This window comes from Lethenteron reissneri, chromosome 39 (assembly GCF_015708825.2).
Source record: "Lethenteron reissneri isolate LAM-NWPU_2019-01 chromosome 39, ASM1570882v1, whole genome shotgun sequence".
Classification (NCBI taxonomy): domain Eukaryota; kingdom Metazoa; phylum Chordata; class Hyperoartia; order Petromyzontiformes; family Petromyzontidae; genus Lethenteron; species Lethenteron reissneri.
The window spans coordinates 5,440,652-5,463,475 of record NC_083817.1 but is presented as its reverse complement, the minus strand read 5'-3'; the positions used below and the strand labels follow the sequence as shown (position 1 = coordinate 5,463,475).

The window sequence follows — 22,824 nt, the reverse complement described above, 5'->3', positions numbered from 1 at the left end:
GTGTCGTGCCCAGTGTGAGTAATGAAGAAGAAGTCCCCCTCTACACCAGCGGTCCACAACATTTTTGGCACCTGGGACCGGTTTCGTTGAAGACAATTTTTTTCACGGACAGGGGTGGGGAAGGTTCATCATTGGGTCTTTCCCCCTTTTCAAAGAAGCTCTCCAGCGACGTTTGTTTTTTATTCATTTTGGCTACTAGGGGTTAGCAGCCTGTGGGCTTACCATTTTGTGTTTCATAATAATTTCAACTTGAAATGCTCTGAAGAGCGACAGGCAAGCAAGAAGGAAGCCCACGCGGTGAGCTGGTGCCAACAAATGTCCCAGCTGTGGACTGCTCGAAATCAGCGGTCCCCAACATTTATGGCACCAGGGACCGATTTCGTTGTAGACATTTTTTTCACGGACCGGGGGAGGGGGGGGGGGTTCATCATTGGGTCTTTCCCCCTTTTCAAAGAAGCTCTCCAGCGACGTTTGTTATTTTTACTCATGTTGGCTACTAGGGGTTAGCAGCTTGTGGGCTTACCAAGACTCTGACTGAGACAAGTGCGCAGTGGGGGAAAGATGCGTGGATGGAAGTGGTAAATAATAAAACAATGGGGGCAGGCCACGTGCGGACTCACCGCTCTCACCTCCTGCTGCTGTGCGGCCCGGTTCCTAACAGGACACGTGACCAGTACCGGTCCGCGACCCGGGGGTTGGGGACCCCTGCTCTACACGACGTGTCGTGGAAGTCGCTCATTACACACCAGAGGTGTGGACTCGAGTCATGTGACTTGGACTCGAGTCAGACTCGAGTCATGAATTTGATGACTTCAGACTCGACTTGGACTTGCATAACAATGACTTTGTCCCACCTCTGTATACACACGTAGTAGCTCTCTCTCTATGCGTGTGATGCGGCTCTAAGAATGTTTGAGTCAAAAATACACAAAAGGAAATGGCTCTTATTATTATTTGAAAAAAATTGCCGAGGCCCCTATCGAGACGTATCCCCACACACACACCCACACAGACGCGCGCGCAGTCACAACAAAGCACGCCACACCAGAGTACTATTAAAGTTATTTATTTCAAAGGGAGAAAAGAAAAAAATACCGAAATCAAGCCAAAAAAAACCAACATGTTACGATAATCCCAGCGGCAGAGAAAGAGGAGATCAGAGAGAGAGAGAGAGCGAGCGACAGAGAGAGCGAGAGGGAAGGAGAGAGTCAGGGAGGGGGAGCTATACTTAATAACACGTGCTCCTTACAGCATCTATTAACGCTACTAGACACGCGGTCTTACATGAGTTTGACTGTATCTACAGATACACAACCACAGAGCGGACTCACCGATGAACACGACGGGCAGAAAACGTCCAGAACGAACGAATGAGTGAGCGGTGAACTCATGAATGAATGGATGGGTGAATCAATCAATCAATTAATTGATGAGAAGACACAGAGAGTTGTGTGTGTGTGTATAATATATAGTATATCAAAAGTGTTGTTTGATTGCCGGTGTAAATTTCTGTTCGCGAATATCGCTGCTGCTGCTACTGCTGTTGGCGACTGGTTAATCAAAAAAATTAACGGGGGGCAGGTTCGGAGCGGGGGGGGGGGGGCAGAGGTAGGGGTCGTGCATGGCTTTGGGCCTTGTGGGGTTGCTGCTGGACATGTGACAAAGAGCTTTACAGCTCATCGGATTCCTCCAGTTTAAACACATATCCTGATTCTGAATTCGCGTGATGCAGACACCAACGCTGAAGAGTGAATGGATAACGGAACGCCAAAATCTGCCCAAGGTGGGACAGGGATAACATTCGTGTGGGGTCAGGGCAAGCTCAGTGCCACCCAGACTCCAGCCCTCACCACACCATCGGCACTCACACACTCGTCCCGACCCCGACAAGCCAGCCAACTCCACCCTGGAAATAACTTTCCCGTAGCAAACGTCCGTACCAGAGACTCGCTCCTAGCCCTAATGCACCACCTACCCAGACTCTCACCCGAGTCCTAATAGACTACCTCGCCAGAATCTAACCCTACCCCTATCTCTAATGCACCTACCCAGACTCTAACCCTACCCCTAGCCCTAATACTCTACCCAGCCAGATTCTAACCCTACTCCTATCACGATTACACCACCTAAACAGACTCTAACCCTACCCTTAGTCCTAATGCACCACCTACCCAGACTCTAACCCTACCTCTAGCCCTAATACTCTACCTAGCAAGATTCTAACCCTACTCCTATCACAATTACACCACCTAAACAGACTCTAACCCTACCCTTAGTCCTAATGCACCACCTACCCAGACTCTAACCCGACCTTTAGCCCAAACCACACTACCCGACCAGACCATTTCCCAAACCCGAGTAGCACAGCTAACGAGACAACGCCACTAACCCAGATCGTAACAAACTCAGACAGACAGGCCCTGACCCCCGCCTCGCCCCTGGTGCTTAGCGTGCCCCCCCCTCAACCCCCCCCCCCCTAATTGTAATTGTCCATTCTCTTTTCAGCTTTGATGTCCGCAGAGCGCATGGCGATCCATCGATCAACACCTCCATTCACCATCACGGAGCTCCATTAAAGCGATCGTCTCATTAAACACGCTGCAAAAACCGAAATTCTACGTCACATCGTGTCGGTCGATAAAACCGTGGGGCCGTGACTCGACAGCATTGCCGTGACGTCATTGCACGCGGTCTGAGAACGTACGGCGATGATGATGATGACGTCACAATGATGTCACAACAGTGCTGTCAATTCACGCCAATTACGGAACTTTAACAGGACATGTTTTTTTTTTTTAAATAATCGTTGACGAAGCTTTCAACTCGTAGCGAACAGCGCAGCCCTGGACATCGTGGCTCCAAGATAAGAGCCGATTGCGTGTTTTGTAAGGTTCCGTAATCTTCGCCAACCAGATAAGCATGGCCAAGCTTCTGCCCATGCGCGACACCACGTGGTGGAGGAGGCCTTCATCCAGCAGTTGATCGATAAAGGGCCGAACCCCGTCCGTATGCAAGTGAATGGTTGTCGATTTAATCGGAGCCGATGTCTCTCTCGCTCTATACCCGCGACAGCGAGTTCTGTTTTACATCTTGGGAACCGTTACGATTTTACGAGGCACAGAGGATGCTCTGACCACCACCACCACCGTGACGTCACTGTGCTGCGTAACCCACGTGTCGGGATTCAGGGGGTTTAATTCCTCCTGGGAATTTTAGCGTTTGTGTGCGCGCGCGCGCCAGCGTGTGTACGTACGTGTGTGTACGGATCTCCAATTGAGAGTCTGTGTGGATGTGTGTAGGTGCTCGCTAACAGCACTTGCCCCAAAAAGTCGGTTCAGGTTGTACCGGGGGGGGGGGATCTTTGTCTTTGTCTTGTCCACGTGTACATTTGTGTTTGACTCGGGGTGAATTGTAGAATGTAACATTTCAGATGTGAGATTTTCGCAATTTGTAAGGATTTAATTTAATTTATTTTACTGAAGATTTTGGGGTCGTTTCGCATTGTTACAAAAATGTCACGCGCCTTTAGTGCGAACAAAAGTGACGTCACCCGATGCCGAGTGGCGCCGCTTTTCGGAAGATAATTTGAGGGTGCAACATCGTTTAAGTGAGATCGGTCTATACGATGTCAAGATTTCGGATCAATCCGACGCAAATGTTTGCTTAAATATATTTTCGAATCATCAAAATATCTCGGCCCGATTCTCCGATTTAAATTTTTGCATGAATCCGACAAAAAACACATCCTTGATAATCGTGTGCCTGTGTGTGAATGTGCGTGCTCATGTCTTTGTACGTGTGTGTGTGTCTTTATGAATTTTACTCGAGGCGCCACGTTTACGAGTCGACATATTGGCGTTCTCGTGAACACTGGGAACCAATTTGACGGCGTCTTCCCGAATCAAACCCCCGCTACAAACTCCGCAACAGCCTCGAACGACGACACATCTCTTCCCAATCGAGGTAATTGAACGACGGCCAGGACGACCAAGGCAACGCGGTCACCGCAGCCGATGTCAAATAGCCTTCGATCGAGTCATTTCAGGCTCACACCGAATGTTGTGTTTTTATGACACGTAGTTATAATACAGCAACCCCTGACGTGTAAACACAATTAGTCTACGTTGTGGGGGTAACACACAGGAATTTATGGCCTCTGCAAAATACTAAACATCGGTGCGACTGTTTTTAATATATTTGCGTCTCGTTCTCAAAACATTGACCATTGGCTGGAGCTGGGGGGGGCGGGGGGTCACACGGGGTTACGCGGTTGCACCAGTGACGTCAAGATGCGAGGGTGAAGGCTACGCACAGGGACGCGTTCCGATTGGCTGATAGGTCGATGGGGGAATTCAATTTCGGTGGCCAGGAAAGTTTATCCAGCCACCCCCCTCCAACTCCCACCCCTTAAAAATAGAACACAGAAAATATGACACTTTTTTTTTTGGAATACCATCATAGGTGATCATAATCATAATAATCGTAATCAAGTTACTTAACTACTGCGACACTGACTCCAACATGAATTAACCCGTCACGCGCTCCGGTCACCAGGGTTGTAACGATTCACAGCGACCGCCGATTCGTGCAATTTCTCGAAAAATGTTCGCACCGTGGTGATTCCATTACAAGGATCATCCATGGTCAAATTACTTTTGAACAGTGGTGAATATAGCGGCCTTTCGTGGCTGCGCGACTCACACAAACCGACGGCACAGCAAGTATTATGAACTGGAATAACAGACTCGTGTGCGCGTGATACGATGTATGCGTGTTAAGAATCCATGCGAATCGATATCCATCGATGAATCGTGACAACCTCTACTGATACGCAACGGAGGAGGGTGGGTGAAGGGTTCCTTAACCTCGCTTCCGTAAGCGAGCCCAATGATTGGTTTAAAATATTCAACTCGCCGGGACGCGACAGCCAATCGCGGTGCGTCTCCCGCACTGGCGACGGCGCGGCACGAGGTGGGGAGGAGGAGCGCGATTGGCTGGCGAACTTTTGTGTGGAAATCAACTTCCACAGCCAATCGCAGAGGCGGAATCCATCACGTGACAGCTAAAGTGCCGTTGCGATTGGCACAAAGGTCGCGTTTCGAATAGTTAACGCGACAAAGTTTAACAACGCCAATGCTGACACACGTGAAGATTTGCGTCATTTTTTTAGATGGGATTAATAATGTTGCATTCGTGGTTGATTCGCAACTCTGATTCGCTAAATGTTTTATTCGTGAAAATTTCAGAACAGCTGCTGAACGTCATCATCGGCGTTATCACCCGCAGGCAATTAAGCCGAATTCAACGTAATGAACCAATTTTCACCGCACACTTATCGGCAAATTAAAAACGTGGGTGTAAAATGCTTTAAACGAAGGAGGTTTTGCTGTAAAATATTCTGGATAGTTTAGAGATAAGCAAGCGTCTGATCTAGTACTCAAGAGACAAATGCAGAACAACTTTAGCTCGACTGCCTCTTCCTCCTCCTTCCCCCCCACCTCTCCTCCCACATCATCACCACCGCCACCTCGGCTACAGCAGACAGACACGGTCATGAGACCACTAATCCATTTCGCAGTTCGTCAAACGGCGCGTTGAAAACAGCTTATGCACTGGACTTTTGGTGGACAAATCTTGTAACAATATAAATGTTAATACAACTGCATTTTGGTTTATTACGCGTTGTAGGTTAACAGCCGCTGATAAAAAAAAAGAGAAATCCCTGCCAGCCAAAAGCTTGATCTGCCATAAAAGCTAAACATCACATTTGCGTTAAGCCCGACTTGATGTAGTTAACTACTACGCAGCGTATTTAACAAGGCCAATCATCTTTACAAGGCTGCAACAATTTGGCACTGCTTTGTGGTAGGTCAACAGCAGTCGCTCCATCGAGGATTTGGCCACTGCCATAGAAATGTGGAATTTCCACCGAAGGGAGACGCTTTAAGAAGGTCGGGGGGAGGTTTCTGTTAGAGGCTTGTACCGTGAAATTTCACGGGCAATATTCATTGCAGTTGGGTCGATAATTCAGATTTTAAAAAACGAGCCATGATACTTCCACTGCTGAATGAAGGCCTCCCCACCATCCCCTTCACTATCCCGCGATGCGACGATCAACCCAGCACCTGAATAGAGTTGATGCCATCGCTCCATCTCCCTTGCGGTGTACGCACAAGAATTTGCGCATCTGAAATGAACACGAAAAAAAAACTTTACGCGCCACCTGTAAATTTGTCGACCACGACCGTCCAGTGCCCAAACAACAACAAAAAAGGTAGATTTTTTGTTGTTGTTAAAACTTACGGATGCGATATTTCATTCGAGTTGTACACGAGCCCACAGAGTCTATACCAACCAAAGAACCACCTTCTACATATATAGGGTTTCACACTGTCGTGAACTCACGCGAAACAAGACGGGCGAGCGAGCCAGTCGGCAACTAAGCAAATGCGATCAGTGTACTATGCACACGTGCGCATACAAGTACATTGCCCGTGTGCTAGGTGTGTCCGCGCGCGCGCGTGTGTGTGTGTGCAATTTTGCGCATCTAATAGGCATATACTTATAATAGCAGGAACAAAAAGTGACATTATTATGTATGGCATTCTGATTCGAAACACTGCCTTATAATAATTACTTGTTTAATATATATGAGTAAAGAAAACTAAACACAACCCAAAACAATATCAAGTGTGCAGTGCGTACACGTCAGCCCACAGATGCCTCTTACGCGGGGCCGCGCGTGCGTGTATGCGCGTGAACGCGTGTGCGTGGACATACGTGTGCGTGAACACACGTGTGTGCACGCACACACGCGCAAGTGTGCACTCTTGCACACGTGCTTTGGCCGCACCGCGTTACAAACTCAGGGTCCAAAAACAGCTCACGGAGAAGGGCGCCCGTGTGTGTGTGTGTGCATCAGTGCACGTGTGTGTACTCGTGTGTCGGTGGGTCTGTCTGTGATGTGTCGGTGGGTCTGTCTGTGTGTGTCAGTGGGTCTGTGTGTGTGTCGGTGGGTCTGTGTGTGTGTGTCGGTGGGTCTGTGTGTGTCCATGGGTTTGTGTGTGATGTGTCAGTGGGTCTGTGTGTGTGTCCGTGGGTCTCTGTGTATGCGTCCCTGGGCCTGTGTGTGTCATTGCATGTATGTCAGTGGACATTTGTACATGTGTGTGTGTACGCGTGTATCTGTACGTGTATTAGTGTATGAGGGCACGCCTGTGTGTGTGTCGCCGTGCACACCAATGTGTCTAAGTGTTCGTCCCCTGTGCGAATGTAGTTGTGTGCGCGCGTGCACGTGTGTGCACTCCGTTTAGTTCACACGTGTCCTTCTCTCCCGAAAACAAATATTTGTTGCACAAAATGTCCCAAACTAATACGCAGCCACAAACAGTGCAAGCTCTGCGCGTTCAAGCAGGTCACACACACTCACACCTCCTCCTCGTCCTCCCGAAATCCGACCATCAACAGCGACATCGGCATAAAACACAATCGTCACAAACCGGGGCCAGCTACTGTCAGTTTTGGACCCTAGCATAAATTGGCACTGTTTAGTATTAAGAGAGAGAGAGAGACGAGAGAGACAGGGGAGTGACAGCAAACATGCGAAAGGTAGCCACTGATGTTGGCGATGATGATGATGAGAAAGGCATCATTATCAGAAATGAAAATCATGAGCATGCGGCCGCTGTCAACGGTCGATATCGCACAACGCCAATCGAGCGACGCATTTCAAGTCCAACAACTGGACATGTCACGATTCAAGTCCCTCTTCTCTGCGTGCCGATGGCGAATCAACTAATCACCCCCCCCCTCCTCCTCCACCGAGTAAACGGGGAACGTTGAATCAACGTTGGTCAACGGTTCCAAACCACAAGCCAACGTTGGGACAACGTTGCGTGTCGACTGGGTCGTTTTTATTTAATCGTCAAGATTTGAAAAGATGATTAGATGCAGGAACCTGTAATCTTTCTACGTCCTTTGTTTCGCAACCAGTCAGTGTCTGCTGTCTGCCCGTCTCCTGTGCTCTGTCTGCTTTGAATTGCGTGCTCAGTTTTCAGCATCCGTCTCGTATATCACCACCCCCATCGCTTTTACAGCCGTGTTGGCATTGCCATGTCTTGTCTGTTCCGCCTGACTCGTGGGGCTCCGTCTCACACTCGCATCGTCTAATATCGCGCGCTCCGTCCTGTTTAGACTGTCTGTTTAGTTTGCATTAATTGGGTCGTGCGCGTTGTACGTTCTGCCTCGATCGCAACGCCGACAAGAGCTTCTCGTCTCGTCGGCACTGCACGCCTTCGCCTGCATCGGTGCACCACGCGCGTTCTCTCCTTTCTATTGAAATGTCTCGCTGGTTTGCGCCCGAGACCAGTGGTTCTTCTTCTTAACCAGGGGCTGCACGCATGGGCAGAATTTTTTTTAAAGTAAATAATCGAAAAGACAAATTAAGCACGGACACGTAAGTACAACCTACTTTTTCTGTAAAGTCACGTAGAAGGGAAATAATAAAATAATACAAATAAAACATAATAAAATACAATTCTCACTTAAACATAATAAAATTGTATTTTATCATGTTTGATTTTTATTATTTTATTATTTCCCTTCTACGTGACTTTACCGAAAGAACCAAGAAGATGAATCCCTGCAGTCACGAAAGCTTTACATCGAAAAATTACAACCTACTTTGTGTCATCAAACCCGACGTGTTTATTAACGTTGTAGAGGTTTTTTTTTAAACGATTGAGAACCAACGGGGTGCAAGGCTGCAAGTGAAGGTGAAGAACCACTTCTCTGGACGCAACTCCGCTCCGATCCGTCTCGTTCGCATTGCCCTCCTCGCCGTCTCTCATTAGCCCCCCACCCGATCCCCATTTACTCGGTCAATTCCGTTTACAACCCCCACAAACCATCATCACGCACAAAACCATCATCACGCAAACTCCTGTCCTCACCGCAGCGGCTTTTGGCAAACCATCGAACAAAGACGGTCACCGCATCGCGTGGCGCTTTTAGATGCGCTTCTGCGGCCGTCTGGAACGCTCTTCACTCCGATATTAGGAAGCCGCTGGAGCTATGCACTTTTACATCTGAATTGAAAATCCATTTCTTTAGAACTGCGTTTTGTGTTTAGCTTTTTGTCCTTCCCCCGGCACCTCCCATGAGTACGGTTGGCCACGTACGGTGCGAAAGAAGTACAATATACGCACATACATACGATTGGCACGAACACTAAAACAATAGCTCTACAGACACAGGCGCGTATCACGAGCGTAAGCATCAATCTTAGCCTGTGAATCATTACATGTCCGAGAAATTAGCAATAACGTAGGGTTCCACAGGTTTTTATTTTTTTATCGTGTAAAGGCTACACCAAAGTAATTCATATAGGTCGGGTTAACACAGCAACTCGTGTCACGTGATGTCGGCGTCGTGCGATTTACCACTGATGGTCTCAACAACGCGCGGTGTGAATTTGTAAATTCGTCTCGAGGTGGCAACGTCTCGAGGTGGCGCATCCAGGCGGAGTTGTCGCGTTCAGCGCAGAGTGATTGTCTACCGAGGCTCAAATCAAAATCAAGGCGCAAATTGTTTGACAATTTGGCCATCGGATGGGTCAATGGCTCGTCCATGCACCGGCATTGGGAAGTGTGGACTTTCCTCCGCTCTTTCTCGGGGGGGGGGGGGGGGGGGGGCTTGTAAACAGGAGATGAGTTAACATCCTCGGGAAAAATAACCGCGACTTCACGTGGTGTTGTTGTTGTTGTGAATTTATCGTTTGCCAATTTCTCGAGCCGAGTAATTCAGCATCATGAAGTGTAGTTTAAGGCCCCGCGTCGCATCCCGCGTTTGTATAAAAACCATGGCACGTTAATTAAGGGATTCCCCACCGCGCAATTCATCCATTAATCAACCAACTAATTCATAAATCGATTAATCGCCATACTAATCAACCAATGCAAAAATCAACTGATCAATTGACCGACCAAACCATCAATCAAGTATACAACCAACCCATCAATCAATCAATCAACCAAGTAACCACTCTATTCACAAAAACAACCAACCATTTAATCAATTAACAAACCAATCAGTTCATCAATGAGATTCGCGAGGATCTATCAATCCCGGCGTTGCAGGGGAGTATAGGCAAACTGAGAGCGGTAATACAATTAAGAGTTCACTTTGTTTTACTCAAAATCCGAACTGTTAATATATTCTTATATGTCTGGAATGGCACGACTACATAGAGCAATTGACCGCGGGTCTCAAACACATGCATGTAGCATGTAGATTAACTGGCTGTGCGGCATCAATTTCCTAAATGGACTTTGGCTTCACCAGTGGCAGCTATGGCAACAGATGTGTACATTGTTCACGTACAACCCTTGGTCAATCCACTGCTGGATGAGGACATCTCCTCGGCTGTGCGTGTCACAGGGTTTAATATGACCATGACTCGCCATGCTGAGCGGCAGCATCATCCTAACACCAACATCAAAACGATTCTTTACCAACCAAACACCCATTTTGACGAAAAACAAAACACATACTATATAATTCATAACACAATGCCGAATTGCCTTTCAATGCCTTGATTACCGAGTGTATTTCAGTGGTACTTAGCGCTCAGTGGTTTAATGCAGCCGTCACTACGTCGAGTCAATGCCAGAGATCAGGAGAGAGAGGAGAGTGAAAAACGAGACAGCCCACACATCAATGTGCACCGACTGCACGTGACGAGAAGACAACTTGCGACCACGAGTCGAGAATCGAGGGGGGTGGGAGGGAGGTAGCACAGCAGCGGACGTGCACACGTGGTGCATTTACCATCATCACCACCCATCACCACCCATCATCACCGTCGTCTCGCACGTCCGCTAAACCTATAACAGCCTGGGCGGGGGTAGGGGGTATAACCCGGGGGAAATCCCCGCGCATCTTTGCTGCGCGCCACAGAGCCAAGCAAGGTGAGGTGCACCTGGCCTGGCACAAGCCCTGCGGCGTGACGTCACCGTCGCTTAGTGGTGGCGAATGTCGGGCTGCTGCTGCTGCTGTTGTTGTTGTTGTTTGATTGCGGGGTGGGGGTGGATGTATGTGAAGTGAGACATGGCACAGAAAACCCATTTAGAAAAAAAGAACACACTCAAGGCTACGGCACAGATGCGTCCACTTAACTTTCGTGTTAACACCAATAAAGTAATTACGTGATATCATAATAGTAACAATAATTATAATTGTAAATCACCTCTACCCTCCCCCCCACCCACCCCAAACGCAACCACACCCCAGCTGTTTAAATGCCACATTCCCCTAATAACAGCGAGCTGAAGGAAAGAGGACTCCTACTCATTCACTACCACCCACGCTCCCCGGAACACAAACACCAGCTCTTTAATCTTGTACCGGATTATAAGACCCCCCAACCCCCCCCCCCCATGTATTCAAAGCAAATGTGTGTGTGGGGGGGGTGTGCGAGTTATAATATCCGGTAGGTGCGTGCACGTGAGCTCGGAATTGTGCTACTCTGTCGAGACAGGGCACAGGGGATTCTTGTTGGATGGGGGGGTGGGGGGGGCTGCGTCTTACTTTCCGGAGCGTCTTATGATCGTGAGCACGCGGGTCTACGCGTGTTGTTGTTGGTGTTGTTGTTGTTGGTGTTGTTGTTGGTGTTGTTGGTGGTGTTGTTGGTGGTGTTGTTGGTGTTGTTGGTGGTGTTGTTGGTGGTGTTGTTGGTGGTGTTGTTGTTGTTGGTGTTGTTGGTGTTGTTGTTGGTGTTGTTGGTGTTGTTGTTGTTGGTGTTGTTGGTGTTGTTGTTGGTGTTGTTGTTGTTACCCTGTCCGCGGTGTCGCTGGGCCGTTCGTGGACACGAGTTTTAAAGCTTCGTAAATTGGAATTGAACAAAAAACGGAGACAACTTACGCTTTGACGCAGCCCCGGACGATGCAGTAAGAGGCGGTGTGAGTGTCCGTGTGCGCGCGTGTGTGCTCGTCTTTGTTGAGATACGGATGGGGAGCGGTGGTGCAGTGGTTAGCGCGCTACGCTGCGAACCCGGCAGCCCGAGTTCGATTTCCGCTCACGACCACCGGACACGTGTGACGATTATCTGCACTGATCCTGGAGCCCCCCCCACCCCCGCTAGGTCCGGTGTGTCAACAACAACAAAAAACATCGCCACTTGGGAGACAAAGGCGGTCGGGTTGTGGTGCTGGCGATCCGCACACTCCCTCGTGTGCCCCCCCCCCCCGGTGCCCTGCCTTCATAGGTGGAACTCGTTGACAGCAACTTTCCCCAACAGTCTGTGAAGGCTATGAAGGTGTGCGTGTTAGTGGTGGTGGTGGTGGGGGTCTCTGTGTGTGTTGGATACAAAGATAAGAGGGGCGGTGCGCGCGTTGTGTTTGCTCGGGAGAGGGGTCCAACCCCGCCTGCGTCTTCCTTCGGTGAACAGAAGGGACCTTGAGCATGGTGGGGGGCAGAGGGGGGGTGTTTAAGGGGGGCCTTTAAACTAAAGCCACGTTTGTCCAACAGCTACGGAACAACGCCAACGATGAGTTTTTTGTAGCCCCCCCACCCCATCGATGGAGAATTGAAGCAGCGATCGCCCAGAACAGAATCACATCTGGCGCGATTGTACGAATGGATGTTCTTGTTTGATTGTGGTGAGCGTGTGAGTGTGTTACACATAGATTCACTCTTCTAGCGTGTGCGTGCGATTGTGTGTGTTACGAATGGATGACTTTGCATGTTTGTGTTGTGTTATTAATGAACGACTTTCCGTGTGTGTGTGTGGTTATTAATGTGTGTGTGGTTATGAATGTGTGTGTGGTTATGAATGTGTGTGTGGTTATGAATGTGCGTGTGCTTGTGTTATGGCACGCCATTGTTTTTTTGTTATCAGAAATTGTATCTATTTTTTTGTTGCAATTTAATTCCAGAGACCTGGTCTTGTTGTCAGCTAGATACTGCGGTGCACATGCGGCCTGTTGTGTTTTAATATCAAAATGGATTTTGTTAAAGAGGGAACTGCGTCGACACGATACAGATAAATGCACACACACGCGCATACATAATACGCAGAGACAGACACTGGCAAACACACAGGCCTACACACACACGGGCACGTCCAACTACAGACATATACATACACAAAGACACACACAGAGACACACAGAGACATTCACACGTAAACACACAGACACACAAATAGACACGCATACAAATACAGACACACACACAGACATATAGACAATGACACACAGGCAGACACACACGCACGCCAAAGCAGCCATCTAAAGTCATGAGTCCCAGCCGCTTCTTGACAGCAGTGATGATAACGATGCCAATCACAGCGGTAACGAGGGTGGCAAAACGGGTGTCAACCACCACGCCGAGGCGAAGGAGCCGAGCGCGACGCGCGTGCGTGCGTGCATGCGTCGGTCGGACGCTGGACGGACAGGCACTGGGAACATGTCCGGGTACGCTGTGCAAAAACTAAACGAAACTAAAAAAAATGTCTAAATCACTTCACTTTGGGGGCAGACCCCCCCCCCCCCAAAAAAAAAACAGGGCACGGCCGACGCAGGCCGCCGAGTGGCAAGGGTAGCGCCCCTGGGGAGTGAAGGCCCAATTGGCGTGGGTCGACAGCAATACACACGGCGGCTTCCTCGAGCACGACGAGAAGTCGATTCAAGGCCGCCACGTGCACAACTTAGCAAACGCAGCGGCAGCAGCAATGACAGAGTCCACGCGGTCGGGTCCAGGGTGTGTGGAGGGGGCACGGGGGGGGGGCTCAGGCTCTGCGTGCCACTCGCGCGCGCTGACGTCACTCGACGCGTCACAAAGCGATCGTGAGAGATCCAACCAATACCCCCCCCCCACCTCGCTGTTCGCTATGGATCTATGAGAGTGCCGCCTTCTCCGGATCGTGAGACGCGCATGCTTTTTCCGCCGTGCCCCCCCCCTCCTCCACCCTTCTCGCCCCTCCCCCCGCCGCGAAAAGTTAGGAGCGCGACTTGGTATAATTAATCCGGGAGGTTTATTAGAAATAATATTTGGCTGCTAGAAATGTCCACGTGATAGGCTACCTCTCGTTGTGGCGAGGTCGCTTCTGAACGAGAGCCATGCAGCTCAGTTGGGGGGGAGGGGGGGCTCACCTGGCCAAAGAGAATCAACAAATCGTATTTCGATTTCAAGCTTTCGTGACTACAGGGATTCATATTCTTGGTTCTTTCGGTAAAGTCAAATTTTCTTGCTGTGTTTTTCACACCTGATGATGATTGCTTGCGTTGCGGCCGAAACGTTGTTGAGAATTTTATTGTTTTATATTTTTATTATTTTATTTTTCCCTTCTACGTGACTTTACTGAAAGAACCAAGAATATATAAACAAATCGTAGTTTAGTTTGATGCGCGCGTGAGGCCAGATTTGCCATGACTTTATTGCCACAGGTTTGAGGGTGCGTCGTCTTACCTTCGGCAGCGTCTTACAATCCGAAGAATGGGTTAACTGGGTAACTGCAGAGGGGGGTTGGGTGGGGGGTGGGGGGAAAGGGGCAGTTTCCCGCCCCCCCCCCCTCACCCCCCCCCCCTCGCCAAAAATATTTCAGACTCTCGTTACATCATAGACCATTTTTTTAAAAGATTCTTTTCTCCTGTCAAATTGCCAATACAAAATTAAGAACTCTTTGATGTCGACACATTTCGCGATCGTCGATTATACCTTGAAATTATTTCCTTCCCTCTGGCTCTGAATAATTCGTTTCTTTATCTGGGTGGGTGGGGGGGGGGCGTCAAGAGAATCAAAATAAAATACAAACTTCTGGTCTACCATGTTGCTGATGAGAACCAACAGAGGCAAAACCGGCCGCGGGTGCGAATGTCGCCGAAAAAAAATCGATTCTCAAGGATAGTTAAGATCGATGGACTTAAAACATGTAACAAAAAGAATGTTTGTTGGTGACAAAGCTGATCCTTGGATTTTTTCTCTCCGTTTATTCGTTTAGAATATGATTTACCCATAATCCACCAGGACAGCGCACAGACACGCTTTGCACAATTTAACTTTGTCGGCACATTGAAAAGATTTGGCACCCATAACAATTAGGGGGGGGGGAGGCGGGGGTCGAATCGATTCATTAATCAATGATGCAGATGACGATCTTATTCAAATTCCCATTGCGGTGACAGAGTTGCGTCGCGAGTGGCTGCCAGGGTTTCTCCACGAGAACCCAACGCACGGAGACGACGACAAAAAGACGACGACGGTACAGGAAGCAAATCAGACATGACCCTCACGCCGCGAGCGTGGCAAACGACCCTGGCCCACCAATCGATGCATCGCTACATACCTACTCATCAGCGGTGCCAGCGTGGGGGCGACTGGAATGGGAGAGAGGCGGGGAGGGAGGTTCCAACCTCCCCCCCCTCCTTCCCTCTCCCCCCCTTCCCGCAACCACACTTGCTACCGTGGATCGAACCCGTCAGCCAGTCAGTCGGAACGGGGAGGTGGGGGTGCTGTTGTTGATGAACACAAATGATGGGTGCCCGTGTGTGTGTGTGCGCGAATGCGTGTGAATGTGAGCGTGTGTGTGTATGTGAGAGTGTGGTAGAGCGGTGATGCAGTGGTTCACCCGCTGCACTCGTAATCCCAGCCGCACCGGCTCGATTCCCTGCCTGCCATGACGAGTCATCAGTGGCACATCGCACCTAAAAACCCCTTCCTCCCCGAGGTCGACTCAGCCTTAAACGTGCACCTGCCGTGGCGTGCGATCTAACACTGGCACTGGGGAGACAAAGGCGGCCGGGCACGCGCGGCGGCGTCGACCACACCACCACCACCTGATGCGCTTTCACGGCCTCGATAGGCGCTCGCTTACAGCACTTGTTCCATCGTCCTAACAGGGTTAGACGGGGTACGTCTCCGAGTGTATTCTGTATCTGTGTGCGCGTGCACGTGCGTGTCTGTGCGTGCAGACGTCAGCTGAGCTGTTGGTAACAGGCCAACGGACTGACCTAATGGGGGCGTTTTTCGAAAATCTGGGCGCCGGGTGGCTAAATGGTGTCACGGCAGGCGGTTATCGTTGCCCGCCAGACCTCCCCCGCGCGCGTGCGTGGATTAGGCTGTGGCTGCTGGACCAGAAGTGTAGCAGATAAGTGCGTGTGCGTGCGTGTGTAAGGTGCGTGTGCGTGTAAGGTGCGTGCGTGTGTAAGGTGCGCGTGTACGTGTGTGCGTGCGTGCGTGCGTGCTGCTAGCTGTGCAGACATCACAGGATGGTGCATGGCTTCTTGTCCTTGAAGGGATTCTCGGAGTTGGGAATCCCCACGAGCAGCGGGTCGGACTTGGCGTGCTCGTTGCAGTACCGCATCAGGTCCGAGGCGGCCTTGGACACCTGCAGAAGACGCGGACGCGTCACGTGGTCGCACATACGACGGCAGCAACAACAACAACACGTGTCTACGTACGGAACAGTGAACTTCTTCCGTGCCGTACGTAGCCAACCGTGCTAATCGGAGGTGCGCGGGCGAACGACAACAAACCAAATACAAAAAGCAACAACAGCAGCAGCAGCGATCGCGGTCGGCATTCGCCACTCAATCGGAAATATCCATGGCAATCATCACCCCCCCTGCCCCCTCACCCCCCTACTGCAAGACCAAATAAAAACCATTGCAGGACCCCCTCCTGAAGGCGAGCCATGAGACTCAGTGTGGCTGTCCTGGGTGAACGAGCTGATAATAATGATTACGGGTTGATAATAATGATGATTTCAAAAATGTGTCGGTGTTGTCACCATGGCGCTTGTGCCAGGCTAGGTGCACTACCAGGCCACACGCGTATACAAAGATCCCCCGTATAGCCGTTAGCTAGCAGCACCTACGAAGGCCGGCACGGCACACGAGGGGGTGCGTGTCTAGCACCACCCCCGGCCGCTTTTGTCTCCACAGTGGTGATGTTCACACACTGCACCAGGTACTCATTTGCAGGCTGAGTCGACCTAGGGGATGCCCAGGACCGGTTCAGATGATCGTTACCGGTGGTGGCCATGAGCGGGAATCGAACCCGGGTCGCTGGGTTCGCAGCGCAGCGCGCTAACCGCTGCGCCACCGCTCCCCCGCACACGTCAGACACAGCAAGTGAAGCCACGCATCCCGTCCAGCACAAGCAGATCAACTCTGCACCCAGCCCAGCCAAAAGCATCTGCCTGCAAGGCAGAGGAAGCGTGCAAGGCAAGAGGCAGTCGGCTTCAAACAGAGGCTGTGGTGCACCGCCAGCCGCTTGAAAGCGTGGCTGTCCGCCAGGCTATTGGGTAAGGTATCACCATCAAACGGAATCCCTAAAGAGTGGGGGGTGGGGGTGTAGAGGGGGATTGATGGGGCGGGGGCGTGGTGATGGAGCCACGAGATACGAGATTTGGATGCTGCCGGAGTGGAACTACGCAAGGGTACACGCACGGACCGCCAAGTCCACATGCACTGCCCTTGCTATGCAAGTCTATGGTGAGCTACAGACGTGCGTCACGGCCCATGAACTTACGCAGAGGTCCGTGACACTTGGCATAGTGGCCCATATGATTATAAAGCGGCCCATAGGCTTTCTAGATGTACGCACAGATGAATTTACACAGACAGACATGGATAAATGCATATGCTTACATGCTCGTACAAAGACAAAGATCACCACTCTAGCCTTTAACAGACTGTTGGGGCAAGTGCTGTTAGCGAACACCTATGAAGGTTAGCACGGCGCACGAGGGGGTGGGTGGCCAGCACCACACCCAGCCGCCTTTCTCACCCGAGTGGTCGATGTTTACACACCGCACCAGGTACTCATTTTGAAGGCTGAGTCGACCTAGGGGAGGCCCAGGACTAGTTCAGATAATCGTCACCTGTGTTGGCCGTGAGTAGGCATCGAACTCGGGTCACCAGGTTCGTAGCGCTGCGTGCTAACTGCTCCTCATACATACATACACGCAACAGACTTAGACCTATTATACGCTTAGATAAGACTATTACGATGGGATGCGAGGGCACTGAGACCAGGGGTCACTTATCGGCTGGGGTAGTCACACGGGGGGAGCGGACAGAGAGCTCCAACAGCGGCCTCACGAGGGAACTGACAAGAGCCAGCGTCGTCTCAGGGCCAAAGCACAGAGTGTGATAAAGCACAGCACGGCTCAACGCTGGACACAAACGCCCAGTTTAAAGGCTGCCAAGGAAAGTGCGAGTTTCACGATCCCCCGTCAACATCGAGTGCTCGTCCGTGCTCGGCGCCCCGTCCAGCAGACTCTGCCACGGGGCGCCCGCAGTGCGACAGGGTGCAGGGCCTATGCCCAAAACTCTGGGACTATAATCTGCAGAGGCCAACTGCGCGAAACCTCGGGGTTGTCATCTGGGCTTGACGCACCGACTGGGAACGAACGCCGCATAAGCATCAACGGCGTGCGTTTTTTTTCCCCCAGGCACTCGAACAATATACATCGTCTGCGATGTCAGCGGCATGACACGAGGAGGCAAATTATGAAAGGAAATCATCTGGCAAGCGCGAGTATCCCGGGTGATCCGCTGCTACTGCTACTGCAGCAGCGTCAATTTCTCTCACTCCACACGGACATGGAAATGTTTGGCCTCGGTGGAGAAGGGCGGTTGAGGGTTATGGGTTGCACTAACAATCACTCGGCCACCCAATCAGTCACCCACGCAGCCAACCAAATCACCCAGCCATCCAGGTACACTGAGCGAGGGGCCGAGGGAGCGTCGTCGTACCTTTACCCGCTCCATGCTCGCCTCTATCCTCAGCTGCTCCACCATCTTGCGTGCCTGTGCGATGTTGTTGGTGCTGGACATTGCTGGCGGCTGGTGGCTGGCGGCTGGTGGCGCTCGGCTGTAGCTCTCCGGGGCTCAGGTCACAGGCGTGGGCTCTCGCACCTGGAGACAGACACGGGGAGACAAGGGGGAGACGCAAGCTCAGCACAGACCCGCTCCTCCTACTCCTCCTCGTTGTCGTTCGACCAGAAAAATACTCGCCGATGTTTCAGTCAATGACCCTTCTTCTTCTTCAGGGTGAGAGAGAGCGACCGTGCTGAGAGACTGGCTACATAATAGTTGAAAAGCATCACGGGTTACGGTCCGAACCACGCACGCCCCGTCGTCAGCTCAGCGGCAGATACTCGTACTCAGCTGGGCTCAGTTTATGCGGGGCAGAACCAGGACCGGTGCATATCACGTCGCTCGCCACTGATGTGAGCCATTGAGCGGGGAGGAGCTCAGGTTAGTAGCGCACAAATACACTGACAGGCAGATACAAAGACCCCCCTGCCCCAGTATAGCCTTCCACAGGCTGGTGGGGCAAGTGCACTTAGCATGCACTGATGAATGCCCACGTGGCACAACAGGGGAAAGGTGGCCAACACCACGCCTGGCCACCTTTGTGATGCCTTACACACCGCACCAAGAGTCGACCTTGGGAAGAGCCAGCACCAGTTCACATCTTCACTCCTGTTATTGGTCGCGAGCGAGAATCGAACTCGGGTAGCCGGGTTCGTAGTGCAGCGCGCTAACCACTGCGCCATCACCCACCCCCACACCGTTCACACAGACAGACGTACACTCACAGACGTATACTTACACACCGTTTAGCTCTTACAATCATCACACTCTCTTACGCAGACGCTCACGTAACAAAGACAAAGACCGCCCCCGTATAGCCTTAACAGACCGATGTGGCAAGTGCCGTAACGAGTAGCATCTATGAAGGACACACTCACACACAGCAATCACACTTATAGAAGCAACACACACACCACAGAACCATACTTGCATACACACACATTCTCACTCTCACGCACACATACACACATTCTCACTCTCACGCACACATACACACGTTCTCACTCTCACGCACACATACACACGTTCTCACTCTCACGCACACATACACACATTCTCACTCTCACGCACACATACACACGTTCTCACTCTCACGCACACATACACACGTTCTCACTCTCACGCACACACACACACGTTCTCACTCTCACGCACACATACACACGTTCTCACTCTCACGCACACACACACACGTTCTCACTCTCACGCACACACACACACGTTCTCACTATCACGCACACATACACACGTTCTCACTCTCACGCACACATACACACGTTCTCACTCTCACGCACACATACACACGTTCTCACTCTCACGCACACATACACACGTTCTCACTCTCACGCACACATACACACGTTCTCACTCTCACGCACACATACACACGTTCTCACTCTCACGCACACATACACACGTTCTCACTCTCACGCACACATACACACGTTCTCACTCTCACGCACACATACACACGTTCTCACTCTCACGCACACATACACACGTTCTCACTCTCACGCACACATACACACGTTCTCACTCTCACGCACACATACACACGTTCTCACTCTCACGCACACATACACACGTTCTCACTCTCACGCACACATACACACGTTCTCACTCTCACGCACACATACACACGTTCTCACTCTCACGCACACATACACACGTTCTCACTCTCACGCACACATACACACGTTCTCACTCTCACGCACACATACACACGTTCTCACTCTCACGCACACATACACACGTTCTCACTCTCACGCACACATACACACGTTCTCACTCTCACGCACACATACACACGTTCTCACTCTCACGCACACATACACACGTTCTCACTCTCACGCACACACACACACGTTCTCACTCTCACGCACACATACACACGTTCTCACTCTCACGCACACATACACACGTTCTCACTCTCACGCACACATACACACGTTCTCACTCTCACGCACACATACACACGTTCTCACTCTCACGCACACATACACACGTTCTCACTCTCACGCACACATACACACGTTCTCACTCTCACGCACACACACACACGTTCTCACTCTCACGCACACATACACACGTTCTCACTCTCACGCACACATACACACGTTCTCACTCTCACGCACACATACACACGTTCTCACTCTCACGCACACATACACACGTTCTCACTCTCACGCACACACACACACGTTCTCACTCTCACGCACACACACACACATTCTCACTCTCACGCACACATACACACGTTCTCACTCTCACGCACACATACACACGTTCTCACTCTCACGCACACATACACACGTTCTCACTCTCACGCACACATACACACGTTCTCACTCTCACGCACACATACACACATTCTCACTCTCACGCACACATACACACGTTCTCACTCTCACGCACACATACACACGTTCTCACTCTCACGCACACATACACACGTTCTCACTCTCACGCACACATACACACGTTCTCACTCTCACGCACACATACACACGTTCTCACTCTCACGCACACATACACACGTTCTCACTCTCACGCACACATACACACGTTCTCACTCTCACGCACACATACACACGTTCTCACTCTCACGCACACATACACACGTTCTCACTCTCACGCACACATACACACGTTCTCACTCTCACGCACACATACACACGTTCTCACTCTCACGCACACATACACACGTTCTCACTCTCACGCACACATACACACGTTCTCACTCTCACGCACACATACACACGTTCTCACTCTCACGCACACATACACACGTTCTCACTCTCACGCACACATACACACGTTCTCACTCTCACGCACACATACACACGTTCTCACTCTCACGCACACATACACACGTTCTCACTCTCACGCACACATACACACGTTCTCACTCTCACGCACACATACACACGTTCTCACTCTCACGCACACATACACACGTTCTCACTCTCACGCACACATACACACGTTCTCACTCTCACGCACACATACACACAGTTCTCACTCTCACGCACACACACACACGTTCTCACTCTCACGCACACATACACCATTCTCACTCTACGCACACATACACACATTCTCACTCTCACGCACACATACACACGTTCTCACTCTCACGCACACATACACACGTTCTCACTCTCACGCACACATACACACGTTCTCACTCTCACGCACACATACACACGTTCTCACTCTCACGCACACATACACACATTCTCACTCTCACGCACACATACACACGTTCTCACTCTCACGCACACATACACACGTTCTCACTCTCACGCACACATACACACGTTCTCACTCTCACGCACACATACACACGTTCTCACTCTCACGCACACATACACACGTTCTCACTCTCACGCACACATACACACGTTCTCACTCTCACGCACACATACACACATTCTCACTCTCACGCACACACACACACGTTCTCACTCTCACGCACACATACACACGTTCTCACTCTCACGCACACATACACACGTTCTCACTCTCACGCACACATACACACGTTCTCACTCTCACGCACACACACACACATTCTCACTCTCACGCACACATACACACATTCTCACTCTCACGCACACATACACACGTTCTCACTCTCACGCACACATACACACGTTCTCACTCTCACGCACACATACACACGTTCTCACTCTCACGCACACACACACACATTCTCACTCTCACGCACACACACACACACATTCTCACTCTCACGCACACATACACACGTTCTCACTCTCACGCACACATACACACTTCTCACTCTCACGCACACATACACACGTTCTCACTCTCACGCACACATACACACGTTCTCACTCTCACGCACACATACACACTTCTCACTCTCACGCACACATACACACGTTCTCACTCTCACGCACACACACACACGTTCTCA

At 50.7% G+C, this 22,824-nt stretch overlaps 1 protein-coding gene across 4 annotated transcripts in view; it reads right to left on the bottom strand.

Moving 5' to 3' along the window:
* Positions 1-1,050: 1,050 nt before the first annotated feature.
* GNG7 (G protein subunit gamma 7) overlaps positions 1,051-22,824 on the bottom strand; it is a 279,379-nt gene continuing 257,605 nt past the window's right edge. For all 4 annotated transcript variants that reach the window (XM_061567686.1, XM_061567685.1, XM_061567684.1 and 1 more), the window contains 2 exons: positions 18,759-18,920; positions 1,051-16,384 (listed from right to left, as the gene is read on the bottom strand). In XM_061567686.1, coding sequence (XP_061423670.1) covers positions 16,259-16,384; positions 18,759-18,839 — 207 coding nt within the window. In that variant the 5' untranslated portion in view covers positions 18,840-18,920 and the 3' untranslated portion in view covers positions 1,051-16,258. The remainder of the gene's footprint in view (positions 16,385-18,758; positions 18,921-22,824) is intronic.